Below are 14,228 nucleotides of genomic sequence, written 5' to 3'. Positions count from 1 at the left end.
CCAGACAAAAAAGCGTTTTATGTGTTCTCACCTTTAGATTACTTAATCTTGATTTTGAATTGTTTTTTATTTATTTATTTATTTTATTTATTTTCAATTAGTACAGAAACCTAGCCGACAGGGCCATGGACGGTTCAAAAAACTTCTATACATGACTACTCTAAATTAATTATAATATCCTTAATCCTAAAAGAATTACTTAAAATTAAACACTAAAACAAATTAACAAAAAATGAATAAAATTAACAATTGATTGATGGTTCCAAGAACTCCTATACATGACTACTCAAAACTATTCATAACATCCTTAATCTTAAAAATAACATTAAAAAAATAACAAAAAAAAAAAAAAAAAGATTAGCAAAAATCACAATTCATTGAAGATTTAGATAAATCAACTATGCAAGGAAAAAAACAAATTAACACAAGAAAACTATATATTTTAAACAATATTGAAATGAGCATATAATTTAAGCTTATAACATTTTAGGGAAGAATTGAATGTCTTAAGATTAGGTGGCAGATTGTTGAAAATGCGATCAATTCTTACATAGAAGGATTTTTCCAACAGAGGAGTCAAGCGTGGTATAACAATTTACAGGTTCCTTACAGATCTCGAAAACTTAAAAAGGTCCAAAAGAGTAGAAGATGTCCTCAATTTAAAATGTTTGTAGAAGAACAACATTGACCTTAAATTCACAAAACACTCAAACGAACAACCAAGAAACTCTTTCACAGAAGGAGATATATGATCACGACGTTTGACACAAAAAACATATCGCATTACCCTATGAAACAATAGTTTTAACTTACGAAAAACAAAACCGTAGCTACCCCCAAAAATCTCAATACAATATAAAAAGTGAGGCATTATTAATGCATGTACCAACTGAATTCTAATCTTCTTAGGCCAAAGTATGTCCAAGCAGTACAACTTCTTTAAAATAAAGTTAACTTTGGACACTAAAGAATTCACATGCACATCAAACACCAAACCAGAATCACGAAACAAACCAAGACATTTCATCGAGCTTACAACATTTATAGGCATCCTATAAATGGAAACTCTAATTGAATCCTCTTGCAAGTTCCCAAAAAACATAACTTTAGATTTTTGAGTATTTATTGAGAGACCGTTACAGGACAACCAAGTTACCAACATATTAATATTAAAATCAATTGACGACTGCAACACATCCATAAACACATATTCTCCTTTAAACAAAATTTGAATGTCATCAGCAGATGCAAACGACATACAATTCCTACCATTAATACAACTCAGCAAATCATTAACATACATAACGAACAATAGAGGGCCAAGAACAGATCCCTGTGGCACACCACTACTCACTGGAAGAAGATTGGAAACAACATTTTTACCAGAGACATACTGTTTTCTCCCGAACAAGTAAGAAAACATTAACTTACAAGCCGAGGACGAAAAATTGAAGAGACGATGTAACTTACTAATTAAATTGTCATGATTAATCCTGTCAAATGCCTTTTCCAAATCAAGTGATAATAAAACACAGCAATCACCAGCACTGACAGAATTTCTTATATTGTCAGTCAATCCAACCAGAAGAGATGTTGTGCTACGATTACTTCTAAATCCATGTTGACTCTGGTGTAATAGTGAATGCTCATTTATATATTCTAACATTTGATCTTTCAATACATATTCAACCATTTTAGAAAGAATTGGCATTATTGATATGGGTCTGTACTCATCAGAATCACCACTTTTATGAATAGGCACTATTTTAGCAACTTTCCAGAGCTCAGGAAACACAGACACTGTCAAAATCGTATTCACAACATGAAGCACAAAAGGGCCAACAAAGGGAAAAACAAGTTTAAGAAATTTAAGTTTAAAGCCATCGTAACCTACTGCTTTTGACTTAATTTTATTAAAGGCACAAATAACTTCATCATAACTAATAGCACGAAACGAAAAACCACCATAAGCACCTACAGGAACACAGACATCCATAGATTGATTGGAGACAAAACAAGAATTCAACATCTCAACATCCACATTTTCAACTTCACATTCCTCATCACTCAAACCATTCTTATTTAATATTGACCACACTTCCTTTGTGGTTTTATTCATAAACAATTCCTTGTGGGCAATATACTTCAACCTCCTTATGACTTTCTTAGCACGGTTCCGACAACGACAAAAATTCCTCCAATTATCTAAAGTCCTATTTTGAAGATACGCCTTATATGCAGAATCCCTAAGGGAAACATGATAACAGATGTCAGAAGATTTAAACCAATCACTATTATTATTCTTATAAAATCTTCTTCTTATCGGAACAACTGTATGCAAACATTGAAGACCACAATTTAGTATATTTACCTTTGAATCAACATCTGTCACTGTAAACACTTCTTCAAAGTTGCATAAATCCAAAGCATCCGAAATCGCTACTGGGTCAACAGAACTGTAGTCCGCATATTCATAAAACAGACGACTACGACAATTAGGAACATTGAGAGACAAAAATATAAACGAATGGTCAGAAATGCCAGGACAAGAGAATTGATTTGAACATGCTAACAAACTCAAATTCGAATTGTATTCATGAATAACATTTGAGTTGGAGATGTTTTCGTAAATCTTAACATACTTTTAGACAGAGAATACATCATGGTAAAAGAATACAGGTAGATGCATCAACACTCTCGAAAAAAAAATAATTTTAAAATATTTTCTTATACGATGCCATTCAAAGCCTGTTAGGATATGTGCTTTTCAACAAAAATCACTAATTTAAATAATTTTTCATTCAAAATTTAGAATTCCAAAAATATTTTGCCACCTCATTGTACCACCAGCTGTGTGGTTGCGCCTACCTGTATCATTTTGTCCTGGAATACTGTAATCAGCCAATGATACCCTGTTATCATTTCAATTTGCAGTGTCTATACCATATGGCTTGCCACCTTTAGACCCCCTATCACAGTTGGTCTCTCTTTCGTTTTCGATCTATGAATCACTCTGGTCTCTCTGTTTTGATTCCACATCTTTATTCATGTTTCTCCATTACCATGTTTTTCGTTTTAGTGGTGCCAGATTAATTCACTCAGTTCATTGATAAAAAAAATTGATAAAATTTTTATTTTTTTCTTCTCGCGCATACGCGCTGGGAGAAGTAGACTCATCGAAAGTTAAAACTGTTAAAAGTGGTAGTTATGTCCGAAAATAATACAACTGGAGATACATCAACGTACGTCGACATGGATGAATCTACGCAACAGCTTCCACCAATTGACTTCAATGCCGACCGCTTTCCATTCTCCATTGTTTGGACACCGATTCCAATGTTGACCTGGTTCTTCCCATTCATTGGCCATATGGGTATTTGTATGTCTAATGGCGTTATTAGAGATTTTGCTGGGCCCTACTTTGTTTCAGAAGACAACATGGGATTTGGACGACCCGCTCGATATCTGCGCCTGAGTCCCAAGAACGTCGAAGGCGGTTCTTTAATGTGGGACGAAGCCGTATCCAAAGCTTCCGTGCTCTACGGCACACGAATGCACAATCTTTTTTGTGATAACTGTCATTCTCATGTGGCGACAGCATTGAATTTTATGCGTTATAGAGGTTCGAGTTGGAACATGGTGAAACTCGCAGCTTGGATATTTTTCTGCGGTAGATACGTGGGTGTAATGGGTTTCATCAAAACCTGGTTGCCGTTCCTTATCGTTGTTACATTGTGTACTTTGCTGGGAGTTTATTTTTAATGTTGGTGAGAGCAGACAAATGACGCGACCAACATCAATGATGCATTTTTAGTGTCGCAGTTCTTGTATTACTGAAAATTTATTATATATTTTAAATACCTATTTACGAATTTTTCATTTTTATTTTTAAGTTTTTATTAGTGAAAATTTACTAAAGTTTTATGGAGATTTTACATAAACAGGTTATAGAAACTACAAATAAATATGTAGAAAAAGAAACTGCGTTTTACTATAGATTGGTATATTCCAACATTATCTTTCTATTTCCTACGCGTAAAGGGATTGCAGGAATGTACATATGGCTATACTGATTAGATTAATGAATAATCGGTCCCTATATATTCTGAAGGAAAGCAATTCGTATTAATACATATAAACAACTCTAACACTCTGTGAATGGATTTCATCTGGCATCATTGTGGAAAACAAACAACTATCTTAGTTTTACTTGGGCAATACAATAAGTCCCAGCACATTTAATTGCCAAACAAACCGAGATGGGTAAATAGCAAAAATCATATATAAGACTTATAAATTTAGTTATTTAATTATAAAAGACATCCCATTGAAATTAAATTTCATTATCACTATCATCTTCATTTTTGAACGCTTCGCCGGCCTCTATGGCCATTGCATGCCATGGTGCTGGATTTAGGCGATGTACTCCATTCGTTTCTTTGCCAACCAAACTCATTTCATAGCGGAAATCTTTGTCTTTTAGCTCATCATGCACTTGATAGATACTGCAACAATAAACAAATTTAAGAATGAAATATATTTTTTAGAAAAAGTTATTACTCACATTCTTCCTGAATTCTGGACCAAATCAGTGGTCGACATTTCAGTGTAATTGAATTTCTCCATTTCTGTCTTGGCTTGTTGTTTTGCCTTGCCGCTAGCACAAGCAAAATAGCCAAACGAAGAGCCCGATGGTTCAATTTTGTATAGTTGTGGTCCCTGGTCTTCGTCCCATGCAGAAAGAATTACCGAAACACCAAACGGACGGACGGCACTGTAAAGAGTGTAAGCGTGCACATAAGCAGCAACACGTTCCGTTAAATGTCTCAATGGAATAGTTCGTTCGAATTGTTGTCGGTAGTTGGCAGCTTCCTGTCGTGCTATATCCACAATATAACGACCATCGGCTAAGAGACCAGCTATTGCTAAACCAATGTTTTTGTCGATTGTGAAAATACGTGCACCAGCATCTTCCTCATACAGTGGGCTTGTGACAATTTTTTCCACTGCCAACACCACAGAGTCCTTGCCTCTTAGGCCAATAACTGTACCACTTTTTTCAACAGCTTTGGAGGCATAATCAATTTGAAAAACTCGACCGTCCGGGGAGAATTGAGATGCAGACAAATCGTACTGAAAGTAAATAGGAACACTTCGATAATTTCTGTTCTACAATCGTATTTTATATTAATTTACTCACTCCTGTGCCAATAGAACTCATATTTGACAATTTTTTCGTACGTTTCTACTAGAAAACAATATTGCCGATAATTTTTGCAAAATTGAAGAATTAAATATTTTGCAAGTTGTTTGGACGATGAATTGACGGCTTTTTGTTTGGTGGTATTTGAGGTTATGTTTATATTTTGACAGTTTATAATTTCGACTTTTCATTGTGCAGGGTTACCAGGCGTTCAAACAAATAATTGAAAACAGCAGATTACTCTACATGAATTCATGTTTAAATTGTTCAATTGGTATATTTATATAGAAGATGTAAAAGTAGTAAAGGAAATAATTTTTAAAATCAATAAGAAAGAACTGTTTTACCAGAGATAAATCAGCAAGTAGGCCGCAAAGTGAGGTGTATTAAAAATAAGGGAGTTGCAGAAATGGCCGTTTTTCTTCGGACTTTTTACTAAACAATTTTATAATGACAGAAGAATGAGGGAGGTAGAACAAAGCTACCTCTATGGTTGATTTAAGAAGGTAAATTTATGCCACCATATGTTCACAATTTGTTTTTATTTTACAAATCTCACTGACAAAATGTATATTTACAAATCCGTTGTATACACACAAATCAGAGATAGGAATCAGTGTTCTATCCAGTGAAATTTGACATGAATTTTCTTTTGGCGCCTCTATTCCGACAAAACACATATAAAATATGAAAAAAAAATTTTCAATTTGAAAATATTTCAAATTTAGAGGCAACAGAAATTCATATTTTTTACTTTTTCGTGCAACGAAATGTATAATTTTGAAATAAAACCATGTTGGAATTAAGGAGGTGAAGTCATGCATAATAATATGCTTACATTTTTTTTAAATTATTCATTTGACAACTCCTCATTGTCAAAATTGTAGGCATACAAATCAGAAATGGGAACCTGTTTTCTACGCAGCGAAATTTGACAAGGTAAATTACAGAAAATGCAGAGATGGTCATGCTTATTTGAAATGACTTTACCTTTTTAATTTTACCATAGCCTGGGACTGGATTCTTGTTCTATGAAATGAAAAATATTTCCTTTATAAAAGTTTACATTTCACATTTTCATAGAACAAGAATTGAGGCCTTGGCTTAACATGCCAATTCAATTTGTTCTTTTCATTTATATGTAAATTGTTGAGAAAATATTCAAGTTCAGTTGTAATCATGGTAGAAGAAATCAGGTAGATGCATCGACGCAGCTGCTACGACAATGAATTGTCATACCACTTTTAAAAGTGAAAATTATTAAAGAAAAAGTATTCAAATTTGTGCAAATTTTTGAAAAATGCATATCATTGAAGTCGTATAAGAAAACTTATAAAAATCTACTTATTTTTCACAAAAAATTTTACGAAATTTTAACATATCAATGTTTCCAAGGGTTGATGCAACAACCTGTATTCTTCTACCATTGTTGTAATCGAAATGCGTATTATAACGTCTGTATAGACAAAAATTACACTTTTTGTAGCGAAAAAATTTTTGGTGAAATATATAAGACATAATTTTGAAAAGAAATGTGTTTTTTAATTCAAAATCCATGCAACAAGTTGTTTTTTTATTTGATACAAATAACTTAACAATGAATACAGCAAAATCCATACAGGCCTCTTTACTTACAACCCTGGTATAATAAGGAGATAAAATAGATCCGCTTCCTTTTGTTATTTAAAATTAAATGTAACAAGTAGTTCTCATTTTTTTAATATTTTTTTATTCCTAACTGTTCAATATTTCGATTACATGGAAAAACTGGGCAATATTTCCAAGGCGTGCACCGTATTTCATTTTTCAAAACAATAAGTACAAACTGAAATTAGCAGAAGTCGGGTACTCCCAGAAAAAATTGTAAGCAGTGTGTAGCTATAGCTATATATATAGCAGTTCCCATCTCTGACTTGTGAACATACAATGACTTTACCTTCTTAATTTTACCATGAATAGACTTGCAGAACACAAATTAAATTTTGCAATTAAACTTTCATCTTTTCAGTTCATAGAAAAAGTATGCCATCTCTGATGATAACAAGCAGCCATCTGCCATCCCTGATGATGAAAAGCAGTCATCTGGCAACATCGGTTTGTGTCTGCACATGTTTCTTTTTATTTACATTTTTGGACGTTGACATAGCACCATACCTTCGTACGAGAATTAAATTTTTATATTAAATGAAATATTAATTAAAATGGCATTAAACATCAACGAAAAAAGGTTCGCGAAATCAATGGCTGCCCAAGAGAAAAGTTTTAATACATAATTTTCTTTATAGTTTTGCCGTTCAGGCAAGTTATGGCAATTTCTATGCTGGCGGAGATGTCGCATGGAGCAAAGATGGAAAATGGATTTTCTGTCTAAATGGATCCGAAATAACAAAGGTGGATGTTCAAACGGGTTTGGTAAATCGTTCATATGGTCTAAACTACAACGAGGAAGGTGAACGCATAAATACCGGTGCTGAGGAAGAGGAGAATGATGATACAATTTACTGTTTTGATTTGTCGCCAAACCAAGAATATATCGTTACAGTACATCGTAGTAGTTTGTTGCGATTATGGCATTTGCCCACAGGAAAAATTGAGAAACTATGGAAGAGTCAACACAAAGGACCGGTAGTAAAAGTAGCTTTTAGCAGCGATGCAAAGTTGATTTGTACAAGCGGAGCAGATTCGACACTGAGAATATGGGACTATGATAACAGCAGATGTTTGTGTGCGCTAAAAGAATTTGTTGGACCCGCAAATTTAGTTCAATTTCACCCAAATCCTGCCAAAAAAGAAATATTTGCTGCTGGAGCAGATAATGCCATTTATAAGTGGAATTACGAGACGAAGGAAATGCAAGCAAAGATGAAGGGACATTTGTCACAGGTTACTGGTTTTGATTTCTCCGATAACACTGTGGAATGTAAAAATCTGGTGTCTGTTAGCAGGGACAAGGTTTTAATAGTTTGGAATATGGACGATGGCAAGCAATTGAAGGTAGTACCTCTGTATGAAGAAATCGTAGGTGTATTCTACAAGGATAAGACAAATGCAATAGTCGTTGGATTAAACGGGAACCTAAAGCAAATAAATTGTGGCTCTGGAAAAATATCTGTGCTTTTGGAAAGCCAAGAAAAGGAGTATGAGATTAATAAAATGTTGAGGAATGCCCTCAACAATCAACTTGCGGTTGTAACGACAGATCACAATATTTTAATTTTTGAAATGGAACCAAAATTAAAGTGCTTCAAACATCTGATTGGATTTAATGATGAGATTTTGGATATTTGCTTCTTGGGTGAGTCAGAACAATTCCTGGCTGTTGCTACGAATAGCAAGCACATCAAACTGTACGATATTGAAAATGACATGAATTGTAATATCATTGTGGGCCACAAGGACACGGTAATGACACTATCGTCTCCTGGATCAAGCAATTTGCTGCTGTCTGCTGGTAAAGATTACAGCATATTCTTATGGTCTTTAGATAAAGAAAATGCGACATTAAAATGTTTGGCGAAGAATACCAGCAGTCATACTGCAACTATTGGTTGTATTAGTTTTGGATTTAACTGCAGCAACGTATTTGCGTCGGTCTGTCAAAGTGGCAGCATGAAGGTTTGGACATTAAAAGCAAAACACAAACAAGAAGAGTACGAATTTTTAATCAAGTATGCGGCTCTTGCACACGACAAGGAAGTGAACAGTGTCTCGTTTTCGCCAAACAACAAAATTATAGCAACTGCTTCGCAGGATAAAACTGCTAAACTGTGGTCAGCGGACTCGCACAGTATAATTGGCACACTGCGCGGGCATTCTCGCGGTGTTTGGAGTGTTCGATTCTCACCCACAGATCAAATCGTGTTGACCACATCTTCCGATTGCAGTTTGCGCCTGTGGTCCTTGTCCAATCTTTCCTGTCTGAAACGTTTGGAGCAAACTGCAACTGTTTTGAGGGCTGAATTCATAGATCATGGCAAATATATCATATCTTCGGGTTCCGATGGTCTTCTCAAGGTGTGGAATATAAAAACGAATGCCTGTGTCCAGACTCTGGATGAACATGACGATCGAGTGTGGTCTCTGGCGGTGTCTTCCAAAACTCAAAAGTACTTCTTCAGTGCTGCCGCCGATTCCAAACTTATCAAATGGAAAGACATTACTGAAGAGTGTAAAAATTCCGAAATAGATAAACGTCAAGCTGAGCTGCAAGAAGAACAATCATTGCAGACGTTGTTGCACCAAAATAAAAATCTAAAGAAAGCATTTGTTTTGGCTCTGAAACTGGGCAAACCTCGAGTGACGTACAATATTTTGAATCAATTTATACAGAAGAGGCAACATGCTGCTATTGGCGACCTAATAACACAATTAAATAATGACCGTAAACTAATATTATTGGATCATGTTAAGGTATGGAGTTGTAATGCTCGGTATTCACAAGTTTCCAATGTGGTGTTGCATCATCTGTTGAATGAAATGTTGGTTGAACCATCATTGCAAAGATCACTCAATGCCAAAAACCTGGTGGAAGTTGTTACACCATATGTACAGCGTCATTTTAAGCGAGTAACCGAGCTAAGTAAAGAGCTAAATTTCTTAGATTTCATTGTTCAAAATATTTAAATAAAATGTTATATTTTATATAATTTCTATTATTGTGTGTTATTAAATGCGTTGCCAAGTTTTTAACCATTATTTAGTTCAACGAAATCCCCTATAAAATGCGAGGTATATTAGCAAATACATATGTAGGATAGGATGTGTGGGTAATATATATGATTAAAGACCAGATCACGTTTGTTATCTTATTGAGATAATATTAAAAATATGAGAGATCATAAAGCGTTTATGTTTACAATCCAATCCATTTTAGATGGTTTTTTAAATTACCAATTCTTCGAGTCATTACAACTCTGTAAAACGTTGTTGTTCCGGACTATATGTTTCTGCAATCATGATTTTTTTATGATTTTTTTTTTAGTTTCTTAATTCCCAGCCTTCAACGACAGGTAGTACCTCAGACTCCGAATCTGACAGCAGCAAAAAGACCTAGACCACAACAAAGAAGGAGACGCACAGATCGATAGAGGAAGTGAGCGACAGCTTGGCGAAGCTCGCGTCGCGTCTAGAGTTATAGAAATGGGCAAAGAACGCCCGCATATCTCTATGGAACAATGAAGGCATAGTAAAAACCACAAAAATCCTTTGGGGCGACCCCAATGAGATAAAAACGAGGAATATTTTATTACTAGTTAAGAAAGAGATTAGCGGGGTAATAGGCATTCTTACGGCGATCTCTGCCCACAAGCACATCTGTTTGAAATTGGGTGTGCAAATATCAGCGTATGCAGAGCATACGGGGAAGATGACGTACCATTGGAGCATTTTCTCTGCCAATGCCCAGCATTTGCAAATATTAGACCCCAATACTTAGGGAACGAATTCGTTTGCCAAACTCTGTTGGGTCCCTGGATACTCAATATATCTGGCAATGAATTGGGCAGACTCGGATCTGAGTCAATAGATCTAGAGATTGAGAGCTCAGTGAAGCCACCCTTATGTCACTTCTTCCAAGTACTGCATAATCATTATCTTGGCAGATTTCGATAGAACTGACTAACTGAAAGGGGATGTAATGTCTCCAAAAAGATTTGGCCGGTGAACTCCGAAAGGAGATCAATGATTACACCGTGGATGCAAACCTACTATCTTCTCTACTCTTTATTCAGATTCTCTCTTCTTTACTATCCGTTATTTATTTCCTGTCCTAACCTAACCTACGACAGAGAGTAATCAACAATACATGCTTTGTGCTCAGAAATGAGAATATTTTAAAGTAATTTTGTTTCAAAATATTTATTTAGAATTTACTCTAGGTGGATTCATTTTGAAACACCCTTGGTAAATTGGATGATGTTTTGGGATTTGTTAAATTATAGGATATATAATATTCTGATCCCTCTTTAAGACAGCAGTTACAAACTTCTCATGTTAGGACTTTCTTAAAATATGGTTCCGTTGTATGAGATTTTCCATATGCCATATTGCTGATAAAAAAGAAACAGTGCAAAACCTATTTCTGCTTTTGCGTTTAGACATCTACATTGCAATATTGATATTGGGTTCCTTCTATGGTAGAAGAATATAGGTAGACGACATCGACACAGCTGCTGGGACAATGAACTGTTAAACCAATTTTGGAATTGAAAATGTTGAGTGAAAAATTAGTTAAATTTGTAAAAATTGTTGAAAAATGCGAATTATAATAACCTCCGAATAACATCGTTTAAGAAAACATATAAAAATCTACTTATATTTGAAAAAACATTAAATTTTTTTATAAATGTCTCCAAGCGTTGATGCATCTACCTGTATACTCCTACTATGGTTTCTTCATACTCTAGCAGGTTATCATTTATTTAATTGCCTACATGAATCAAATCTCATGTTAACATCCAAAGTGGTTAATGAGTATTTTTGTATGTCATATGTATTTAATTTCGACAATGTTTGACATTCAAAATATAATTTTATTATGTTAGCATAGACGGTGAAACAAGACTGTTGCTTTTCTCAATAAATTGTTTTTCCCTGAAGATGACTGTCGAAGAAGAAGTCGAAATATCGGAAAATAAAAATTATAAAAATAAAACACTGATGTTTTCAATTGATCTAAAGCCAAAATAAAGTTATTAAAAATTTTATTATCATTTGGATTTATCTAAAATTTTAATTTAAAATTTGTTGGTTTGCAATACTAATGATTCCCTTGTAAATCGTATTTTTCTGAGGTATGAAAATATACCAGATTGATTTCGTTTATTGATGTCTACTTTAGTACTTACCATTAACATTAATAAAGTAAAAAGTTTTCCAATTTTTTTCTTATTTATTTGTCTTTATATTTATTTTCAAATTTTAACGGTTATGTTTAATGGGATTTTTCACAAAAGGAAAACATGGCTGTAACGAATCTAACAACTGGGGTTTGTGGTATGACATTGAAAATGGTACAAAAATAAAAACATACATACATTAAATCAATAGCTATAAAAAGAGGAATCGAAATGAATATTTTTAATATTTTCTACAAATCTTAACAGCAAGGATAACAAATCAATTACAAAGAAAACAAATCATAAAAAAATAATATAAGTAATAATAATAATTAATATAATTACAAACTTACAAACTGCGTTTTGTGCGCTTTCCGCTAAGAGACAAGTAAGGAGTGAGGGACAATCGATTAGCCATACAACATAAAAAGGGTGATAAAGTAACACAGCAAACGTTTGAACATGAATATGCATTGGGTTACACAGATTGGTAGTACTATCGTTTTAGCTTAAATATATAAATATGTACGTGTATATTATGTATTACAATTGATGTTTCGTCGCTTTGTTTCTTTTTGAACTTTTCGAATGGTTGGCTTTGTAACAACTATCACTGGTTTGAACACTTGGATTCTCTATAGAGAAATGTTTGTTCTTTTCAAGTCGATTGTAAAGATTTCTAAAATAATGCTCACAATTATTTTCTTCTACTTGTATATATGTATAGGTGAGGGTAGTTGTTGTTGTTGTTTAGCGTTTAGCGTATATAAAACTATTTCTAAGAGAGAGATAGAGAGAGGAGTATGAGGGGCTGATAATTGGGACCAGTCTACTCAACGGTCATCAACAAGTCATCGCCCTCCAGTTTCATGCCGTTGGTAATTTCCAATTTCTTAACAACACCAGCCTTGGGAGCTTGGACAACCATTTCCATTTTCATGGCAGACAAAACTACCAAGGGTTGACCCTTTTCCACTTTGTCACCTTCCTTGACGCGGACATCAATTACTGTACCGGGCATGGGGGCACCAACTTCATTCTTGTTACTCTTTGAGGCCTTGGGGTGAATGTGCAATTCCTGTACAAATTGGAAAACATGACATAACATTAAAATAAAAATAAAGTCTATTGTCTGGTATGTTTTTCATACCTTGGCAGCTTCCTTGTCGCGGATCAATACGGAACGCAATTGACCGTTCATTTCGAAGAATACTTCACGTTCGCCATTGGCAGTCAAGTCTTCGGCCATAGCCAAGGTCTTCAAACTGATTGTCTTGCCCTTTTCGAGATTAACTTCAAATTCTTCGCCAACCTTTGGTCCAGTGAGGAAAATACGTGTGTCCAATTTGTCTACTGGGCCATATGATTCGCGGAAGTGCAAATATTCTTCGGTAACAGCGGGATATAAAGCTGCGGACATGACATCGCGTTCGCTAACGTGAGGATGGCTTTCTTTAAGGTCCTTCTTCAATTTGTCAAAGTCCAAGGGTGCTAAATTCTCTCCGGGGCGGCCCTCAATGCGTGGCATATCCTTGAGAACACGAGAGCGCAAAGGCTCTGGGAAGCCACCATGAGGTATACCTATCGAACCCTGAAGGAATTCAACGACCGACTTGGGGAATGACAATTCTTCGGCCTTTTCCAAAACTTCGTCGGCTGTCAACTTATTTTGCACCATAAATTGAGCCAAATCACCCACAACCTTAGAAGAGGGAGTGACCTTAATGATATCACCCAACAACAGATTGGCTTCTCTGTAGGCCTTCTTGACGTCCTCGAAGAAATCGCCCAAACCCAATGAGAAAGCTTGGAACTGTAAGTTGGTGTATTGACCACCAGGAATTTCGTTCATGTACACATCGGCGTTGCCAGATTTCATGGTCGTTGTGCATTCGAATGGTGCGTAGAGGGTACGAGTTTGTTCCCAGTAGGCGGAGTATTCTGATACATCGCTCAACTCGAATTTGGTATCCAATGGAGTTCCTTGCAGAGAGGCAACAATGGCACCCATTGAAGGTTGGGAGGTCATGCCAGACATGGAATCGACGGCGACATCGACAACATCAGCTCCAGCTTCAGCACAAGCCAGCATAGAGGCAACACCAGCACCAGATGTGTCATGGGTGTGGATGTGAATTGGAACATCGGGGTGTTTGTCACGAATGGCAGAAATCAACAATCTGTAAACA

General features: G+C 35.2%; 4 protein-coding genes across 5 annotated transcripts in view; 2 read left to right on the top strand and 2 right to left on the bottom strand.

The window, feature by feature from the left end:
• Positions 1–3,026: 3,026 nt before the first annotated feature.
• LOC101888474 (transmembrane protein 222) lies at positions 3,027–3,981 on the top strand. Its single transcript, XM_005180879.4, has one exon. The coding sequence runs from the start codon at positions 3,208–3,210 to the stop codon at positions 3,760–3,762; it is 555 nt and encodes a 184-aa protein (XP_005180936.1). The 5' UTR covers positions 3,027–3,207; the 3' UTR covers positions 3,763–3,981.
• A 221-nt stretch (positions 3,982–4,202) lies between these two features.
• LOC101888299 (proteasome subunit alpha type-3) lies at positions 4,203–5,361 on the bottom strand. The gene is made up of 3 exons (XM_005180878.4): positions 5,201–5,361; positions 4,565–5,133; positions 4,203–4,505 (listed from the first exon to the last, which is right to left on the bottom strand). Exons 1-3 carry the CDS (start codon positions 5,219–5,221, stop codon positions 4,334–4,336), a joined length of 762 nt encoding a protein of 253 aa, XP_005180935.1. The 5' UTR covers positions 5,222–5,361; the 3' UTR covers positions 4,203–4,333.
• A 1,935-nt stretch (positions 5,362–7,296) lies between these two features.
• LOC101889528 (transducin beta-like protein 3) lies at positions 7,297–9,855 on the top strand. The gene is made up of 2 exons (XM_005180885.4): positions 7,297–7,430; positions 7,489–9,855. Exons 1-2 carry the CDS (start codon positions 7,405–7,407, stop codon positions 9,824–9,826), a joined length of 2,364 nt encoding a protein of 787 aa, XP_005180942.1. The 5' UTR covers positions 7,297–7,404; the 3' UTR covers positions 9,827–9,855.
• A 2,225-nt stretch (positions 9,856–12,080) lies between these two features.
• The window catches only part of LOC101888004 (pyruvate carboxylase, mitochondrial), a 31,883-nt gene continuing 29,735 nt past the window's right edge, over positions 12,081–14,228 (bottom strand). For both annotated transcript variants that reach the window (XM_005180876.4, XM_005180877.4), the window contains 2 exons: positions 13,190–14,219; positions 12,081–13,117 (listed from right to left, as the gene is read on the bottom strand). In XM_005180876.4, coding sequence (XP_005180933.1) covers positions 12,869–13,117; positions 13,190–14,219 — 1,279 coding nt within the window. In that variant the 3' untranslated portion in view covers positions 12,081–12,868. The remainder of the gene's footprint in view (positions 13,118–13,189; positions 14,220–14,228) is intronic.

This window comes from Musca domestica, unplaced genomic scaffold, assembly GCF_030504385.1.
Source record: "Musca domestica strain aabys unplaced genomic scaffold, Musca_domestica.polishedcontigs.V.1.1 31, whole genome shotgun sequence".
Lineage (NCBI taxonomy): Eukaryota > Metazoa > Arthropoda > Insecta > Diptera > Muscidae > Musca > Musca domestica.
Note: the sequence above shows the minus strand (reverse complement) of the source record. Positions and strands in the feature narration are given on the sequence as shown.